General features: G+C 37.0%; 1 protein-coding gene and 1 non-coding gene across 11 annotated transcripts in view; both read left to right on the forward strand.

The window, feature by feature from the left end:
* Nucleotides 1-19,819, forward strand: part of CNOT1 (CCR4-NOT transcription complex subunit 1) — a 68,644-nt gene that overhangs the window by 18,360 nt on the left and 30,465 nt on the right. For 5 of the 10 annotated variants that reach the window (XM_070398673.1, XM_070398672.1, XM_070398680.1 and 2 more), the window contains exons 6-22: nt 67-121; nt 816-1,019; nt 1,899-2,067; nt 3,760-3,886; nt 4,042-4,152; nt 5,710-5,880; nt 6,992-7,119; nt 7,890-8,130; nt 8,260-8,379; nt 9,394-9,516; nt 9,719-9,870; nt 13,314-13,464; nt 14,681-14,882; nt 16,414-16,560; nt 17,871-17,995; nt 18,236-18,522; nt 19,375-19,453. In XM_070398673.1, coding sequence (XP_070254774.1) covers nt 67-121; nt 816-1,019; nt 1,899-2,067; nt 3,760-3,886; nt 4,042-4,152; nt 5,710-5,880; nt 6,992-7,119; nt 7,890-8,130; nt 8,260-8,379; nt 9,394-9,516; nt 9,719-9,870; nt 13,314-13,464; nt 14,681-14,882; nt 16,414-16,560; nt 17,871-17,995; nt 18,236-18,522; nt 19,375-19,453 — 2,592 coding nt within the window. The remainder of the gene's footprint in view (nt 1-66; nt 122-815; nt 1,020-1,898; nt 2,068-3,759; nt 3,887-4,041; nt 4,153-5,709; nt 5,881-6,991; nt 7,120-7,889; nt 8,131-8,259; nt 8,380-9,393; nt 9,517-9,718; nt 9,871-13,313; nt 13,465-14,680; nt 14,883-16,413; nt 16,561-17,870; nt 17,996-18,235; nt 18,523-19,374; nt 19,454-19,819) is intronic. The other 5 variants (XM_070398675.1, XM_070398678.1, XM_070398674.1 and 2 more) reach the window with 3 other exon arrangements.
* On the forward strand, nt 13,750-13,885 carry LOC138997517 (small nucleolar RNA SNORA50). Its single transcript, XR_011468974.1, has one exon. It is a non-coding gene; the product is annotated as a small nucleolar RNA SNORA50 (small nucleolar RNA).

The following is a 19,819-nucleotide window of genomic DNA, read 5'->3' on the forward strand; positions in this document are numbered from 1 at the left end:
GAGATGTAGGCAGAATTAAATTTAAAACAGCTATTTGACTGATTAATCTAACCCTTACTGTTTCAGGTAATTTTTGGCCTTGCCCTCTTGAATTCTTCCAGCTCAGATCTCAGAGGTTTTGGTAAGTTCTCTTTTCCTTAAGGAGCCTAGATTCTTTAAAGTCCATGAGTTTTTTGAATCTTAAGGTTGCATAGTTATAGATTTAGAGGATAAGGATAATGTAAGAATTTATTTTGGTCTTGTGTATGTATGTATGCATGTATGGCAAAAACACATAAAATTTACCTTTCATAACCACTTTTAAGTGTAGTTTAGTAGTGTTAACTATAGTTATGCTGTGGTGTAACAGATGTTGGGAATTTCTTCATTTTGCAAAACTGAAACATTATATTCCATGAGACAACTCTTCATTTTCCCCCTCCCCCCGTCCCTGGCAGTTGGTCTCTTATTTTAATACCTACCCTATTATATCTATGAAAGCATTAGAGGGTGAAGGATGAGTTAGTGCAGGGGTCCTCAAACTTTTTAAACAGGGGGCCAGTTCACTGTCCCTCAGACCGTTGGAGGGCCGGACTATAGTTTAAAAAAAAACTATGAACAAATTCTTATGCACACTGCACATATCTTATTTTGAAGTAAAAAAACAAAACAGGGACAAATACAATATTTGTATTTGCATGTGGCCCGCGGGCCGTAGTTTGAGGACCCCTGAGTTAGTGAATGATAATGATGTCATCTATATTTTGATGGTATGTGATCTTTTTCCTGTTACGGTGCAAAAATAACTTGTGGGTTTTTGTTTACCTGACTTCTAGCTGCCCAGTTTATCAAACAGAAGCTCCCAGACCTTCTGCGTTCTTACATTGACGCAGACGTCAGTGGAAATCAAGAAGGTGGCTTCCAAGATATAGCAATAGAGGTGCTACACCTCCTCCTCTCCCATCTCCTCTTTGGGCAGAAGGGAGCCTTCGGAGTTGGACAGGAGCAGATAGACGCTTTTCTTAAGACACTGCGCAGAGGTAAAGGAGTGCCTGTAGCCTGTAAAGGTTTATTTCTTTGGATGACGAGTGTAGGATATAAGTGAAGGCTGCTTTACTTTTCTGTTATTAAGTTGGCAATCTTTTAAGGAAGTGAGTATTGTGTAACTTAAAATATGAAAGTGATAAAAGCCTCGTAGGAAAGGTATAAAATGAACCTAACTTCATCAATTATCTTGTTATATAAATACAGCCTCAGTTTTAAGAAGTGGTATATTTCCATATAGGCTTTTTTGTCCCTTGGGGAGACAGAGCCTATATCTATCGTTCTTTTTAGTTTGAAAAATTATTCACTTTTGACATACTTTAATTCCTTGGCTACTGGCATTGTTAGGCTAAGATAGCTCCTTCTATCACCATCCTTTCTTCCTCTGATTCTTCTTTTAGAGAGAAAAGTAGTCTTTTTTTTAAGGCAAATCTTTGATAGTGGACCAGCCTGTATCCATTTTTCCTGTTAATTTGTTTATATAGTTTAATATTCAAGTTTTCCACTTAATTTAAATAGATTCTGATATTTGAATTATTTATTTCTGATTCCTTCCTTTTATTGGAATTGATAGCTATATCATGAAAGTTTAAAGTAATACTTAGAGTGTGAATTGGTCAGTAGATACTGGGACCGTAATATACAAAATGGAAAATACACTGATTAATTGCTGTGCTATAAAAACACTCACATTTTGGAATTGAAGCTGAAGTCATAGCTTGGGCTAGCTGGTGTGGAAAAACTGAACAGATTTTTGATTTGAATATAAGTTTGTGGAAGAGTCAGGTTTGAAGGACTAAGAGAGAGAGTGGAAGAGAATAGTTTGTTTTTTAATTAGCATAGCACTTGTAACCTTTTTCTTTTTCCTTCCTTAGATTTTCCCCAGGAACGCTGTCCCGTGGTGCTTGCACCACTTTTATACCCTGAAAAACGGGACATTCTAATGGACAGGATCCTGCCTGATTCTGGAGGGGTAGCTAAAACCATGATGGAGAGCTCTTTGGCTGATTTCATGCAAGAAGTAGGCTATGGCTTTTGTGCAAGGTTGGTAGCAAAACACTAAATTGATTACTCTTGTGTCAATCACAGTCTAATTCTTTAAAGCAAGCTCTTAAGATTACTTAATGTATTACCAACTTTCCTCTCAAGAATTTGCTTAAAGCCCTGACCGGTTTGGCTCAGCGGATGGAGCGTCGGCCTGCGGACTCAAGGGTCCCGGGTTCGATTCCGGTCAGGGGCATGTACCTGGGTTGCGGGCACATCCCCAGTGGGGGGTGTGCAGGAGGCAGCTGATCAATGTTTCTCTCTCATTGATGTTTCTAACTCTCTATCCCTGTCTTCCTCTCTGTAAAAAATCAATAAAATATATTTTTTTAAAAAAGAATTTGCTTAAAATTTAATCTTCCACATACTAGTGTTGGTGGCAGCAATAAATATCCTGGGGGCCAAATTTCTCTCTCTTCTCGCCTCTTCCTATCCTCCTCAAATGTAGACACCACAGGTGCCTAACCTAGTTGCCAAGAGAGGTGTGTCTCCTGAGGCAATTGTTTCTCCTCCCTGCCCCCACATGGAATTTCCTCACTGTACCTTCATCTTCCACCTTTTACCTCCTTCCTTTTCTGCCTTTTTTATACCCTGCTCTTGCACATTTTTCTCACCTGCCAGGGGCACCAAAGGAAGTGAGTAGGACTTAAAACTGTAATATCATAGATTGCTAATATTTTTGTGAGAATAAGTTATTAAGGGCATTAATGTACTTTGATTTCACTTTACGTGTAATTTTTATAATGTTTTTAAAACTCATATAAACCACATTTCCACTTACGGTTGAAAGTATGTATATTTGGCCCCGGGTTCAATCCCCGGCATCTCCACCAAAAAATTAAAAAAAAAAAAAAAAAAAAAAAAAGAAAGTATGTATATTTGTTGTGTGTGTGTGTACCTGGCATAAAACTTCTGTTTAATTAAACTTCAAGATGCAAAGTGAAAAGTTAGGATGTATTTTAAGGCTTTGTACATACCGTAACAATTAAACTTACCTCGAATATGAGTGTTTTCTTCTTCTAATTTTTTTTTTTTTTTTTTGCTAATCCTCGCCCGAGGATATTTTTCCATTGATTTTTAGGGAGAGTAGAAGAGAGAGGGAAAGACAGAGAGAAACATCGATGTGAGAGACATCGATTGGTTGTCTCCTGAACAAGCCCCGACCAGGTAGGAGCCTACAACCAAGGTATGTGCCCTTGGTCCGCAGGCCAATGCTCTCTCCACTGAGCCAAACCGGCTAGGGTGAATATCAGTATTTTAAAGAGGAACTTATTCAGCCCAGCTGGAGTGGCTCAGTTATTTGTGCACCGAAGGGGTTGCCTGTTTAATTACTGGTGATGCCATATACCTGGGTTGTGGGTTTGATCCCCTGTCCATGCACATACGAAAGGCAACCAATCGATGTTTTGCTCTCACATAGATGCCTGCCTCTCTCTCTCTCTCTCTCCCTCTCTCTCCCCCCCCCTCCCCCTCAGTCTCCCTATCCCCCTCTCTTCCCCTCCTACCTCTCCCTCTCTTCCCCTCCTTTCCTCCCCCACCCCCCCCCATATAAAAGTAATAAGAATGAAGCATTATACTCTGCCTATATCGGTAAAGCTAGGGATTTCACTTAAGGGCTCATTTTATGTTAGCATTTTTTAGCCTTGATATTGATGGTGGTAGTGTTTTTCTGAAGTTTAATTTCTGTTTCAGTATTGAAGAATGTCGCAATATAATCATGCAGTTTGGTGTTCGGGAGGTTACAGCTGGCCAGGTAGCAAGGGTTTTGGGAATGATGGCTCGAACTCATTCAGGATTAACAGATGGAATTCCATTGCAGGTAAGTGTAGAAATCAGCTATTTTAAAACAACATGAATGAAGTGCACTCCTTCCCTTCCCTATTTATTAAATTACATTATGATTGGTTATTCTGCCAATCAGAGCTGAGCACATTAAGTAGTTGGGTTTATTTAATTCAAACTTTACTTCCACAGAGTATCTCTGCTCCTGGCAGTGGGATTTGGAGTGATGGAAAAGATAAAAGTGATGGCGCACAGGCACACACATGGAATGTAGAAGTCTTGATTGATGTTCTCAAAGAGCTGGTAAATACATGTAATCATGATTTTATATTCATGCTGTTAGTATGATGTAGCCCACTGAAAGTAATTTTTTTTTTTATTTTATTGATTTTTTACAGAGAGTAAGGGAGAGGGATAAAGAGTTAGAAACATCAATGAGAGAGAAACATCGATCAGCTGCCTCCTGCACACTCCCTATTGGGGATGTGCCCGCAACCAAGGTATATGCCCTTGACCGGAATCGAACCTGGGGACCTTGAGTCTGCAGGCTGACACTCTATCCACTGAGCCAAACCGGTTAGGGCCAGAAAGTAAATTTTAATAAATAAAATGCCCAGCTGAATGAGTGCAACAATGTATTTTATAAACTTTAAAAAAAAAAGTTTTTATTGATTTTTAGAGAGAGGAAGATAGAAACATCAAGAGATAGAAACATCTATGAGAAACATACACATTGATCAGCTGCTTCCTGCATGCCCCTCACTGGGGATCAAGGCCGTAACCCTGGCATGTGCACTGACCAGGAATCGAACCCGTGACCTCTTGGTGCATGGGATGAAATAAAATAGAAAAAGAAAAAAGTTTTCATGGCTTAACAGGAGTTATTTTAGGGCAAAACTAAACGGACTGTGATGCTTTAATTGGAGATTTTAAATACAAAATGTGCATAGCCTTTTTTCTTTCAAGCATAAAATATACTTAGTACTTTGTGCAGTGTTTGGTAAATTATGTTCTATACACTCGTTTCCTTTGCTTTGTATTTCTTTAAGGAGTCTCAAGCTTTTTTTGAATTCCTTTTCATAGAACATTTTTTTAACGTAATTTTATGTCACTTTGATATAAATAATCTAGACTTTTCCTGATACACACATTGGTAGGCTTTTAGGGGAAATCCTTAGTTAATGAAGAATGGTGTTTGTTACAATGTATTTATTTATTTATTTATTAAAATATATTTTTTATTGATTTTTTTACAGAGAGGAAGGGAGAGGGATAGAGAGTTAGAAACATCGATGAGAGAGAAACATTGATCAGCTGCCTCCTGCACACTCCCCACTGGGGATGTGCCTGCAACCAAGGCATATGCCCTTGACCGGAATCGAACCTGGGACCCCTGAGTCCGCAGGCTGATGCTCTATCCACTGAGCCAAACCGGTTATGGCACAATCTATTTATTTTTGTATCTTTGTTCCAAGGTAGTAGAATCTTGATATAAAGAAAAGACATTGAGTGAAGAGTTACTTATTTGCCATACTGGGATGGGCGTGTTCATTGGACTTAAGTAGGGGAAGAGAGTTCCATTTGTGTACTCATATGGTCAGAAGTATGTCATGAACTGCATGGTTAGAGTACCCTGCTAGTAGAGACCCTGCTAAACTAGACCCTGCTAGTTTAGTTTAAATATTAAGAATTTACCTTTCTAATTCTCATGGGAAATGTCAGAAAGATTTAGATGATTTTGAGTTTATAATTGGAACATCTTGATTGAATTTCAGATTCAATTTGGCTTTTTGAATAAAGCATCTAATATGAAATATGTACACTTTTGTTCATTCAAATTTGAAATTTTTTTCTATTTAGAACCCGGCTTTGAATTTCAAGGAAGTAACTTATGAACTGGATCATCCTGGATTTCAAATTCGTGACAGTAAAGGACTTCATAATGTGGTTTATGGCATTCAAAGGGGTTTGGGTATGGATGTGTTCCCAGTAGACCTCATATATAGACCTTGGAAAAACGCAGAAGGCCAGGTAAATGAATGGTGATTAGCTATAGAAAGGGAACAAACTAATGACCTATTTCTTTTAATATATTGATTTTTAGAGTGAGAGGAAGGGGGTGAGAGGAGAGAGATAGAGACATTGATTTGTTCCACTTATTTATGCATTCATTGGTTGATTCTTCTATATTTACATTTTATTTATTTATTTTATTTCAGAAAGGAAAGGAGAAAGAGAGAGATAGAAACATCAATAATGAGAGAGAATCATTGATCGGCTGCCTGCTGCATGCCGCCCCTACTGGGGATTGAGCCTGTACCCCCAACATGTGCTCTGACCAGGAATCCAACCATGACCTTCCGATTTAGGTTGACACTCAATCACTGAACCACACTGGCTGGGCCATTGGTTGATTCTTGTATGTTTCTTGACTGGGGATTTTTTTTTTTTAAATCTTTATTGTTGAAAGTATTATGTATTTCCACCCTTTCCCCCCATTGACCCTCTCTAGCCCAACCCAGGCCCTCACCGCACCGTTGTCTGTGTCCACGGGCCATACATATATGCATACAAGGTCCTTGGTTGATTACCTTCCACCCACCCTCCCGAGATTCCACACTCTGTTCCATGCTTCCATGTCTCTGGATACACTCCATTTATCAGTTTATTTTGTTACTTAGATTCCACATATGAGTGAGATCATGTGACTGACTTATTTCACTTAACATGATACTCTCCAGCTGACCTGGGATTGAACCCTCAACCTTGGTGTACTGGGAAATGACATTTCTTATATAGTGCCATCTATCCATTGGTTAAAATATTTTTTTAACATAGAGTTTTGCATGGATCAGAAAAGCAGAGACTCATAAATTTGAAGGAACACTATCATAGTTTAGTGTTATACTGAGTTGAAGTTTAGCAATCAAAACTGTTAATGATGTATATCTCCAAGGCCATGTTATCCTACAGCTTTCATCTGTCTGAATTGTCTGTGATTTTGAAAGAGCAAATAATTTATATTTTAAAAGGATATTGTCATTCTAATAACCTTTAATTAAGGGTAGCCTAATAAATGTTTCAGATTTTTATAGCATTCACTATTATTTATGGTGATAAGGACTTTTTTCTCTTGTTCCAGCTCTCCTTTATTCAGCATTCCCTTATAAATCCAGAGATCTTCTGTTTTGCTGACTATCCCTGTCATACTGTTGTCATTGATATTCTGAAAGCACCACCGGAGGATGACAATCGAGAAATTGCCACTTGGTAAGTAATCATCTCACTTTTCTTGAAAGGGTTACTTCTACTTTTTTGAAAAATGAAATTAGTAGTGAGCAACTACATAGTTAAAAGGTTTCAATGTAACAGTATTTTTAATGAGCCTAGTTATCTTAAATTTTTATAGAGGGTGATAAATATACTTTTAGTTTCGTATCCGGAGATAGTTACATCTCTTGTAAGGGCTGCCATTAGTTTCTGAAACTATTAAATATTGGAAGGAGGTTCGTAAGCCTCCCTTAGTGTTTTAGATCCCTGTCTTGTCTGTAGATTTGCTTTCTATTAAGAGTAGCTCAAGAAGGCCAACCCATCAAATCTAGTATTTTCAGCAAAAGTATCTATTTTCTCTGAGTTCCAATTTTAAGTTTCTGAGGGAGAATATGCCTCTGGCCTAGTAGGTTTCTCCTGGAATTCAAATCACTTCTCTTCGGGGATGTGAGGTAAGGATGGTAAAAGTACCTTCATTACTGTTGAGAGTCACACATGGCTGTATGAAGGGAGTGTGTATGGGCTGGATTGGTCCCCAAAGGCATCTAGTTCATAATGTTTCATTGTTAATTTGGATTGCCTTTGAAATTAGTCCGATAGAATAGCAGCATATATTTTTCAGGTGAACAGCACCAATATAAATATTTTTCAAATATTAAATGATGACAACAACTTTGTTTTATCCTGATAGCTGGTATCACTTATTTGTAAAGTGAATTTTGTTTATCTAGATTTTCATTGATGGAGTATTTTACTTCCATTCTTGTTAGGAAGAGCTTGGATTTGGTTGAATCTCTACTGAGGCTCGCAGAGGTGGGACAATATGAGCAAGTCAAACAGCTCTTTAGCTTCCCTATCAAACACTGTCCAGACATGCTGGTAATGGCCTTACTACAAATCAACAGCTCCTGGCACAGCTTGCGCCATGAACTCATCTCTACTCTGATGCCAATTTTCCTTGGAAACCATCCTAACTCAGCTATTATTTTGCACTATGCATGGCATGGGCAGGTAAGACATGACCATTTCTTCATTGGATGATGTTCAGTGTGAAAAATTGTCCATCTTAGCTGGGCATTTGGAATAGTGCCTGTCAGTGTTCTTCAGGATTGCTATTTAACTCTCCTTTTCTATTCTTAGGGACAGTCTCCCTCTATCCGCCAACTTATCATGCATGCAATGGCAGAATGGTACATGCGAGGAGAGCATTATGACCAGGCCAAATTGTCTCGAATACTTGATGTGGCCCAGGACTTGAAGGTGAGCTTGGAGGGACAGAATAACACTTTTATTTATTAATTATAAAAATTAACATTTTTTAATATAACATATGCCTTACGAAGAATTCATATGTAACTAGCTTTTAGCTAGAATGAGTTAAGATACGAATTTTGTCTTGTAAGTAGAAAGGGATTAGAAGCAGAGTGGTTGTTTTTGTTTTTTAAATATATTTTAATTGATTTCAGAGAGGAAGGGAGAGGGAGGGAGGGAGATAGAAACATCAATGATGAGAGAGAATCATTCATCGGCTGCCCCCTGCACTGGGGATTGAGTCCACAACCGGGGCATGTGCCCTGACTGGGAATTCAACCATGACAATCCTGGTTCATAATCTGATGCTCAATCGCTGTACCATGCCAGCTGGGCAGCAGAGTGGTTTTAATGTGAAAATACCTAATTTAAGTGGCAAAATTAATTTATATTGTATTGAATTTTGTTTAGTCTTTCAGTGATATTTGCAAATTGATTTTATTTTAAAGGAAGTCATAATTGACCTTTTCATATGTAATCTGGGAGATACAATTTTTTGAAAAGCTGCTTGGGTTTCAACCCTTTTGCAAATTTCATTAGCATTGACAGGACCTTTTGAGAAATAGTCTGACTCTTGATGTCTTTTGATAAACTAAAGACATAGTATTAGTTGTTAATAGTTCTGCTACGGTTCAAATAAGCCCGAGTTTAGATTTTTTTAAACTGGGTTGGGGTTATTTTTCATTCTTTTTGTCTTGTTCTGCTTTAGATTTAGTTATTTGAAAAAGCATAGGGTAAAGCTTCTTTTGAAGGTAAAGTCCAGTTGAAATGTTCACCTTATTTTAAGTAGGGACTAATGTTTCTATTGTGGGATTAACCTGTTTAAAACATTATGGCCAAGAAAATGTTAGCATGTTTTATTTAGACTTATTTGTGAAAATAAAAGCAGGCAACAGAAAATAGGACAGACAGATAGAAAATTACTTAATTGTTTGACTTACAGTTTCTAATATTTTTCTTTAGGCCTTGTCAATGCTGCTAAATGGTACTCCATTTGCCTTTGTTATTGACCTTGCTGCACTTGCTTCACGTCGTGAATACCTCAAACTTGACAAGTGGCTCACAGATAAAATTCGAGAGCATGGAGTAAGGATTTGTCCATTTATTACTAATTTTAAATATTGATGGCTAAAATAGCTGAAGAAAAATAATTATATAAATGGCAATTAAGTTGTTATTCTGGATTTTAGTTAGAGTGCTTAGTCTTTAATCTGAAATCAATTTATTTTTAATCCAAAAGCAATTAAGATCACTTTCAAATACACTGAGAGACTTTTCTCTTTCTCAGGAGCCTTTTATCCAGGCATGCATGACTTTTTTAAAGAGGCGGTGTCCTTCTATTTTGGGTGGACTTGCCCCAGAGAAAGATCAGCCCAAAAGTGCTCAACTTCCTCCGGAAACTCTGGCAACAATGTTGGCCTGTTTACAAGCTTGTGCAGGGTAAGAAGAACATGCTTGAAAATGACCATTCAATGTTGGGATTGGATTATATGGGTAATTGTTGATTTGGGGAAGAAAGGTTGAATGATTAAAAGCAATGGCATTTCAGATAATCCGATACGTTTAAAAGTTAAAGTATTGTACTACATAAAATACATACTCCATTTTTTTTTCATATATGGTGTGTAATAGGGTTCCTGTTACATTGTTTTACATGCGAATATTTGTCCCAATACCATTTGTTGAAAAAGCTGGTCTTTCCCTTAAAAAAAAACAACAAACAAACATTTTTATTGATTTCCGAGAGGAAGGGGGAGGGGGAGAGATCCATCAGTGATGAGAGAGAATCATTGGTTGGCTGCCTCCTGCATGCCCTTTACTGGGGATCAAGCCTGGAAACCTTCAGCCTGCATGTCAACACTCTATCCACTGAGCCAAACAGGCTAGGGCTGGTCTCTCCCTTTTGAATTGTCTTAATAAGGAAAAAAAGAAAATCAGTTGGCCTGTAATGTATATGTTTATTTCTGGACTCTTATTTCTGTTCCATTGATCTATATGTCTGTCCTTATGCCAGTATCACAGTTTTGATTACTATAACTTTTTAGTAATTTTTGAACTTGGGATGTATGACTCTTCCAACTTTGTTCTTTTTCAAGATTGTTTTGTCTATTTTGGGTCCCTTGTTCTTTCATATGAATTTTAGGATCAGCTTGTCAACTTTTGTAAAGAAACTGGAAAGAAGCCCATTGGTATTTTGATAATGATTGTGTCAAACAAATCTTTTGGTTATGTTAAATATGTAATCTTAATATCAAGACTTCTAATTCATGAATCTGGGATATTTATCCATTTACTTAAGTCTCTAATTTCTTTCAGTGATGTTTTGTTACTTTTATTACATAAGTCTTGCACTAGTTAAGTTTTTTATATGTCATGTCATCTGTGAATGGAGACAGTTTTATTTCTTCTTTTCTCATCTGGATGCCTTTTCTTTTTCTTGCCTAATTTCTCTAGCATGAACCTTCAGTCTGTTGTTGATTAGAAGTAGAAAGTAGATATCCTTGTCTTTTGATTTTAGGAGGAAAGTATCCATATTTCACCATTAAGTATGTTGTTATCATGGATGTCCTTCAGGTTGAGTTTTCCTTACTGTCTAGTTCTAGTTCTTTGGGTAGTTTATCACGAAAGCATTTTTATCTTATCCTTCTACTTTCTTTTTTTCTTTTTTTCTTTTTTAAATTAAATCTTTATTGTTCAGATTATTACATTTGTTCCTCTTTTTTCCCCCCATAACTCCCCTCCTTACAGCTCCCACCCCACCCTCCACCCTCACTCCCCACCCACTGTGTTCATCCATAGGTGCATGATTTTTGTCCAGTCACTTCCCGCATCTCCCACACCCCTTTTTCCCCCAAGAATAGTCAGTCTATTCCCTTTCTATGTCCCTGATTCTATTATAATCACCAGTTCATTCTGTACATCAGGTTATTTATTCACTTGATTCTTAGATTTATTTGTTGATAGATGCATGTTTGTTGTTCATAGTTTGTATCTTTACCTTTTTCTTCTTCTTCCTCTTCTTAAAGGATACCTTTCAGCATTTCATATAATACTGGTTTGGCGGTGATGAACTCCTTTAGCTTTTCCTTATCTGTGAAGCTCTTTATCTGACCTTCAATTCTGAATGATAGCTTTGCTGGATAAAGTAATCTTGGTTGTAGGTTCTTGGTATTCAGCACTTTGAATATTTCTTGCCATTCCCTTCTGGCCTGCAAAGTTTCTGTTGAGAAATCAGCTGACAGTCGTATGGGTATTCCCTTGTAGGTAATTGAGCCTCTTTCTCTTGCTGCTTTTAAGATTTTCTCTTTGTCTTTTGCTCTTGGCATTTTAATGATGATGTGTCTTGGTGTGGTCCTCTTTGGATTCCTTTTGTTTGGGGTTCTCTGCGCTTCTTGGACCTGTAAGTCCATTTCTTTCTCCAGGTGGGGGAAGTTTTCTGCCATTATTTCTTGAAATAGGTTTTCAATATCTTGCTGTCTCTCATCTTCTGGCACTCCAATGACTCTGATATTAGACCGCTTAAAGCTGTCCCAGAGGCTCCTTACACTATCTTCACACTTTCGGATTCTTTTTTCATTTTGCTTTTCCAATTGGGTGTTTTTTGTCGAATCTTTGGTTTGATTATTGTACTCCTCTGGTCTGCTATTGGGTATAATATTCTTTATTTCAGTCCGTGTATGCTTACTTTCTAATTTCTTTATCGTAGCATCGAGGGTCTCATTAGTTTTCGTGAGGCTCTGCACAAATTTATGGCAAGCCCTCAAAATTGCGATTCTTAGCTCCATATCCTCCATTTCTGTCATGTTTTTTTGTCTCCGCATCTTTTATGCTTTCTTGGTGCACCCCCTTGTGGTCTCTGTGCGCAGTCTTGTTCTAGCCAAGCCTTAATTGTTGTAGTTAACACTAGAGGGATTTGACCCCCTTATCCTTCTACTTTCATCAATTAAGATGATCGTGTGGTTTTTGTTTTTCATTCTATTGATGTGTAATGTTAATTAATTTTGGAATGTAACAGAAACCTTGTATTCCTGGGCTAAATATCACTTTGTCTTGTATACTTGTTTTGTCTATCTCCTTTCCAAATAATCGACTTCTGCGCATGGGCCACGAAGTTTCAATCGCACTGTACGTGCGTGCCCACACGTGGTATTTTGTGGAAGAGCCACACTCAAGGGGCCAAAGAGCTGCATGTGGCTCGCGAGCCGCGGTTTACCAACCACTGGGCTAGGGCAGTGGTCACCAACTGGTGGTCCGTGAGGTCTGAAGGGTTGGCGACCGCTGGGCTAGGGCTACTTTTACTTCCTAATGCCAGAAGTAAGATTCTGAATTTAGGAGGAAAGATCTAAGACAGTATCAAGTTTGTATAGAGTTTATGATTGCGAAGTGTTCCGCAGTTTTATGAGGCAATAACACCCTAAGACAGGAAGGTGGGTTTTTCTGTTAAACATTTTTCCTAGAAGTTGATATTTTAGGAGTCAATCAATTTTATATGTGCTTGCCAAATGTAGTTACCGATTACCTTTATGGTATTTTTAGCTGTATTTAAATAAATGTGTGATCTTTTGACTATGGGAATCTTGTATAAAAATTATTTGCTTTGATATTTCCAGGTTTGTGCATAATTTTTGACAAAGTGGTTGAGAATATGGATTGTTTCTTGGAATATTTAACATATATTGGTTGTATTGTGTATAAGGTTTAGTTTCAGAGATGTAAATTAGACTTGCAAGAGAAAACCAATTGTTAGGAAATCCTAGTCATTAATGACAGGTGGAAAGACATAAGATGTAGTGGAAATTTAACCACGTGTTCTAGCAAATTTTTTTCATTAAGGTGTTCTGGGGGATAACAAGTGATCTTTCTCACTTTTCTTTTCTCTTTAGGAGTGTTTCTCAGGAATTATCAGAAACCATCCTCACCATGGTAGCCAATTGCAGCAATGTCATGAATAAGGCCAGACAACCGCCACCTGGAGTTATGCCAAAAGGACGCCCTCCCAGTGCTAGCAGCTTAGATGCCATTTCTCCTGTTCAGGTAAATGAATTCTACAATTGGTATATCCGCATTTGTTTGTAGACTTGGAATAGAATAAACTTCTACATCATTAACAAAGGAAAATTTGAAATTATCACATTTTAGATAACTGCATGTCTAACGTACATTACATTTTAAAGGAGGTCCATAAATAGGCATTGTATTTGGGAATATATTTTGATCATGAAATAGAACATGACTCTGAGAGGAAAGATACAAAATAACTTATGTAGGTAAATGATAAGGGCTTCTTTTTAAAATAAGAATAACTTAGACTTGAGAAATAAGCACTGCCTTTGAACCTGATGTGTCTTGTTTGTAGCTTCTCGGGCCAAGCAACAGTGCTAGAGCATAAGGACTTGTTATAACTGGGGCTCTTCAGCTCTCAACTGAACTGCTCTTTTAAAAACAAGGTACATTTAAGTTACTCCCTGACACCAACCACCCCCTTCTCTCTGGGAGCAACACATTCCGCTTCTGTTTTCAGCTGCATTGAATGGCAGATGGGGGTTTAAGAAAAGGAAGAACATTTAGTGATTCTTCAGTGGCCATTTTCTGAAAGGCATTTGGTGTATCATTTTCTGTAGTCATGAAGATCTGAAATAATGCCACAAACTAAGAAGCTTGGAAGTGCAGCTATAAAATATTGTTTAAAAGATTGGTGAATAGCATACCTTGTTTTTGTTGTTTTGTTTGTGTTTTAAAATTAAACTAAAGCTAATCTTCTCCAACCCCCAAGATTTTCAAATTTTGACGAGATTTGCTTGTTTTGACTGGATGATTTCTGCTTTCTAATGCTTTTATTGTGTTGCAAGTTAAATATGTCAGAGAAATTCTTTTTGTTTTAAAGGGGCTTATTGGAAATTGTAAGGACCTAAAGTAATAACTGTCCTGTGTCACTACTAAATGCTTACTCAGTATTACAACTACAGGGCAGTTCATCTTAAAGGTTTTTGAACTTTTGTAGCCCTCATATTATGGCTTTGGTACTGTGGCGGGGCTTACTCTTTTACTGTATTCCATCTCTAATAGTAAGAAAAAAGACGGGCATACTTGACTTGATTTTGGGATTCAAGTATCATCACAATTGTGTGGGAGTTTTGTGGTTTACTTATTAAGCATACAAAGAGCTGTTGCTAAAGATTGCTTTACTTGTGTCCTATATTTATCATTGCTTGAGGTATGTTTAATACATTTTTATAATGTTTTTCTTTAGATTGACCCTCTTGCTGGAATGGCATCTCTTAGTATAGGTGGTTCAGCTGCCCCTCACACCCAGAGTATGCAGGGTTTTCCTCCAAATTTGGGTTCTGCATTCAGTACCCCTCAGTCACCAGCAAAAGCATTTCCACCCCTTTCTACTCCAAATCAAACAACTGCATTCAGTGGTATCGGAGGACTTTCATCACAGCTTCCAGGTAAGGGGTGGGTGAGGACGCAAGTTATCTATAATATTCACTGTGTGTTAGTTTGTGGTAAGGGTTTGGAGTGACTTGTGATAAGGAAAACCGCTTGAATTATAAAAGTTGGCTTCAACATCCATAGTTGGGAAGAGAAAAACATTATACTATTATAATATTCATTTGAATTGCAGTTAATATATTTTAGTTGTAAAGTTAGTTGAATTCAGTGAGGATTCTGTATTACCAAATGTTAGTATAAATAGTGACAAATGTTTATAGGACACATTTTAGAGGACTTAGGCTTAGATTAAGAACTCACAGCTTTATGAATTACGCAAGGTTGGCTTAATCAAGGTAGAAAATATTTTACACATCAGATTCAGGTGTATGTTCTGCTTTCTTTTACTTAACCTACCTTGAAAATTATAGTAAACTAGAGGCCCGATGCATGAAATTCGTGCAAGAATTGGCCTGCCTTCCCCCGGGTGCCGGCACCGGCTTCCCTGTGGCACCTGGGACCAACTTCCTCCAGGAGGTTGTGTGGAAGGACTTCTGGTTTAATTAGCATATTATGCTTTTATTATTATAGATTCTACAACTTTTTCAAGCTTTAAAAATTCTTAGTCTTGCCAAAACCGGTTTGGCTCGGTGGATAGAGCGTCGGCCTGCGGACTGAAAGGTCCCAGGTTCGATACTGGTCAAGGGCATGTACCTTGGTTGCAGGCACATCCCCAGTAGGAGGTGTGCAGGAGGCAGCTGGTCGATGTTTCTCTCTCATCGATGTTTCTGGCTCTCTGTCCCTCTCCCTTCCTCTCTGTAAAATATCAATAAAAAAAAAATATTTAAAAAAAAAACATTAAAAAAAAGTTATCTCTTTAAAAAAAATAAATAAATAAAATTCTTAGTCTTTTACCTTTATATTGAAGTAAATGTTACATTTTTTTCCCCTTCTTGGACCCACTTGTTTCTTTTCAGCTGTCTTCACCTTTTATCTTTCAGACTATAAGTTTAGAGTATTAAAACCTAAGAACTGAAATGTAATGATTGTAACCTAGTTAACACTGCTGCTATATGGTTCTAGCCCTGATTGTTCTTTCATTTAAAGCAAATTTACTCTATTTAGTAAGGCCTTAGCAAAGTCCTAGTTATTAGAATAATTTTGTTTGCTAAAGTTGTGGGAAATAAAGAAGTCCTGACATATGCTAACTTAGCATGAAATTCTTCAGTTGTAATCATTGAGGAAAGTAAGTCAGTTCTTATTTTGGCTACCTTATATCTCATATCACATATGACAGCATATAGTTAAAATTTTGCATTTTAATATGTTACCAAGAATATAAAGAAACGAATAATTCTAAATGCTAACTAAATTTTGGCTGTCTGTTTTTGTCTACTTTTACTACTTTGGATTCTCTACAAAATTAAATAGACATTGTAAGATAATTAACAAAGACCTTGTTTTTTAAATAAGAACTTATATCTTTGATGTAAGTAAAGTCAAGAACATGAGTAATGATAAGACTTCTGGCTGCTTCGTTCTTTCTAGTAGGTGGTCTTGGCACAGGCAGCCTGACTGGTATAGGAACTGGGGCACTTGGACTCCCTGCAGTGAATAACGATCCTTTTGTACAGAGGAAACTGGGCACCTCTGGACTGAACCAGCCTACATTCCAGCAGAGTAAGATGAAACCTTGTAAGTGGTAGTGTTGTCTGTGATTGTGAAGTGTGACTGAAGAACATAAACTTTTATCTTATGTCCAATTTGTTGTCTATAGTTATATGGACAAAAACATTGACTTAAGATATTTAGAGCCATATGTTGATGTGCTTCTTAGATCAGTAGGAGCAAATTCACGAATTTGAGTTACTATAATGAAAATTTGATGTATCAGTCTACCTTTGATCTGGATTGTCAGACAAAGTGAGGGTTAGCCTCCTTAGGGCTATTAGCCTTAAAGTATGATGAATAATAAAGAGAAAAGTAAAATCTTATACTTAGATTTGACTAATATACTTATCCTAAGTTTTTTTGGTGGTTTTTTTTGGTTGGTTGTTTTATTGATTTCACAGAGAGGAAGGGAGAGGGAGAGAGACATAGAAACATCAAGGATGAAAGAGATTGATTGGCTTCCTCCTGCACAACCCTACTGGGGATTGAGCCTGCACGCAGGCATGTGCCCTGACTGGAAATCGAACCATGACCTCCTGGTTCATGGGTTGATGGTCAACCACTGAGTCACACTGGCCGGGCAAGGTGGTGGTGTTTTTTTTAACTAATCAAGAGCAGCCAGGAGGTTTTATTATTTCTATTTTAGCTTGGCAGTTTATAAAATAATTATTTTAATTTATTTTAAGGTTATCACTTTATGACATGTATATAACCTTATTATATTTAATAAAATAAATATTGCCGTATAATATACATGATGTAAAAAAAGTTTTGCCTCCTTAGTTATCCCAAAGTCAGAGAAGTCCTCTTTGTAAATACATAGGTATTATTGACTTCTTAATATCCTTTTTGTGGTTGGGACTAAGTATTCGCTAGGCAAAATTTGACAGTATTAGTGTGAAAGGATTGTTTGAATGTTAATGTTTTGTAGCATGCTTTGTGTTTATATCAGTATGTCATGCACATGCATTGGTGGTTCTTAATATGTTAAATATGATTTTTATTATGAAGTAGTTAAGACTTGTTAATCTTGAGTGAGGTTGTATTAAGGGTAAATTCATTGTGAATTTGAACTTAGTGGTCCTTCATGGTGTAATTAAAGTCCTGATCAAGAAAATACTAAGATAGAACCATAGTTGTAAGGCAGTTTTGTTAAAATCCTTTATGTGTACCTAGAGCAGCTGAGTATTAAAACTTGACCACTTAAAACTTTCTTCAGTTTATTTTTCCCCTTAAAATTAAAACTATATTGGTCTCTCTGGCTCTATATGTGTGTTATGGGGGAGTGAAGTAAGAGCCTAAATGCCCACTAGTTGCTTTTCTGTTTCTAACAGCGGACTTGTCTCAGGTGTGGCCAGAGGCAAATCAGCACTTTAGTAAAGAGATAGATGATGAAGCAAACAGCTATTTCCAGAGAATATATAATCACCCACCACATCCAACCATGTCTGTTGATGAGGTGAGTGTCTAGGATGATGAAAATCTTTATGGTCTAGGTAAATCTTAAATGCCCCTTGCAAAGCTTTTAGAAATCCAGCCCAAAGTGTGTTGATATGTCTGTGCATTATTTAAAATCTTAGCATTTATCTTAAGCTCAGTTATTGTGAAATAAATCTGCTTAATCTATTAAGGGTATTTTAGGGAGGCTCTTAATAATAGTTTCCTTTATGTGTGTATTGTTTTGTCTTGCCTTTTCCAGGTATTAGAAATGCTACAGAGGTTTAAAGACTCTACCATAAAGAGGGAACGAGAAGTATTTAATTGTATGCTAAGGAACTTGTTTGAAGAATATCGTTTTTTCCCCCAGTACCCTGATAAAGAGTTACATATAACAGCCTGCCTGTTTGGTGGGATAATTGAAAAAGGACTGGTCACTTATATGGCACTAGGCCTGGCCCTGCGATATGTTCTTGAAGCCTTACGCAAGCCTTTTGGATCCAAAATGTATTATTTTGGGATTGCTGCACTAGATAGATTTAAAAATAGGTAAGTGGATAGGTTTCCTATGAAACTTTTTTAAATATAAGGAGAAATAATAACTATCATTTATCAACTAATTCTTGCCAAGTCCCATTATTATACATGTTAACTAATCTTAATGACTGTGATGCAGATGAGGAAGAAGTGAAAACAATTAATTACACCTATCAAATAAGTGGTAAGAACAGTATAAAATGAAATCGCAGGGGGAGGTTGTTTATTGAGGAATGCTTTTTGCACAGTGAAAGTCACCATTTTAGGCGCACAGTTCTTTGAATTTTGACAAATTTATACAGTTGTGTAACTATCACAGTCAAGATACTGAATGTATCCATCATCCCCAAGAAGTTCTCTTGTTTCCCCATTGAAGTCCACTGATTTGATTTGGTCTAGTTTTTTCAGATTGTTATTTGAATTGAACCAAGCACAATGTGTATGAGCCTGGCTTCTTGTACTTAGCATGGTACTTTTGAAATTCATCCATGTTACTGCATGGTTCAGTGGGGTTTATTTGTTGCTAACTACTATCCTGTTGTATGGATCAACTACAGATTGTTTTCTGTTCACCTGTTGATGAACATTTGAGGTTGTTTCCACATAGCAGTTTTAGTGGCTTATTGTAATCAATTTTAAGTAAAATATGACCTTTTAAAACACTTAGTTTTCTGATGTAAAAGGAGGTGAAGTTTATAAATATTTTCCCCCTTCTGTATTCTTCCCTTTGGCATTCTCTTCAAGTAAGGTAGTTCACAGGCAGAATGGGAGAAATGGCCTAGATTAGCATTGGGAAGAAAGTTTTTGTTAATTGTGCTGCCTCTGTTCTTACATGAAATAGTGAATAAATGTTTTTGTTGGCAGATTGAAGGACTATCCCCAGTATTGTCAGCACTTGGCTTCTATCAGTCACTTTATACAATTTCCACATCATTTACAGGAGGTAAGCATCTTCCATACCTGAAACCTTTCTAGTAGTTGGAGGGTTTGCATATTTTAGTTTGATTTTGGGTGTTGGAAATGGCATTAAGATTTCTTAAGGAGTTGCATAATATAGGTATACATATTATTTGTTGCTTATTTTGCAGCTTAATAGTAGATTGTGAAAAAATTGCATTCTTGATCTTTTCTAAGCAGTGGTTAAGAGAAACTTTGTTGGGTTTTAAAAAGGATTTGGAATTGGAATCTTGGATAAAAATATGAAAAGTTGTTTATCTGATTTAAGTATGATTCAAAGCTGTTTCATATAGGACTTAGACCAGTGTTTCTTCAAAATACAGCCTTCTTACCACCTGCTTTGATTCCTTTG

Source organism: Myotis yumanensis, unplaced genomic scaffold, assembly GCF_028538775.1.
Source record: "Myotis yumanensis isolate MYYU_CA2020_CCGP unplaced genomic scaffold, mMyoYum1.0.hap1 SCAF_18, whole genome shotgun sequence".
NCBI classification, from domain to species: domain Eukaryota; kingdom Metazoa; phylum Chordata; class Mammalia; order Chiroptera; family Vespertilionidae; genus Myotis; species Myotis yumanensis.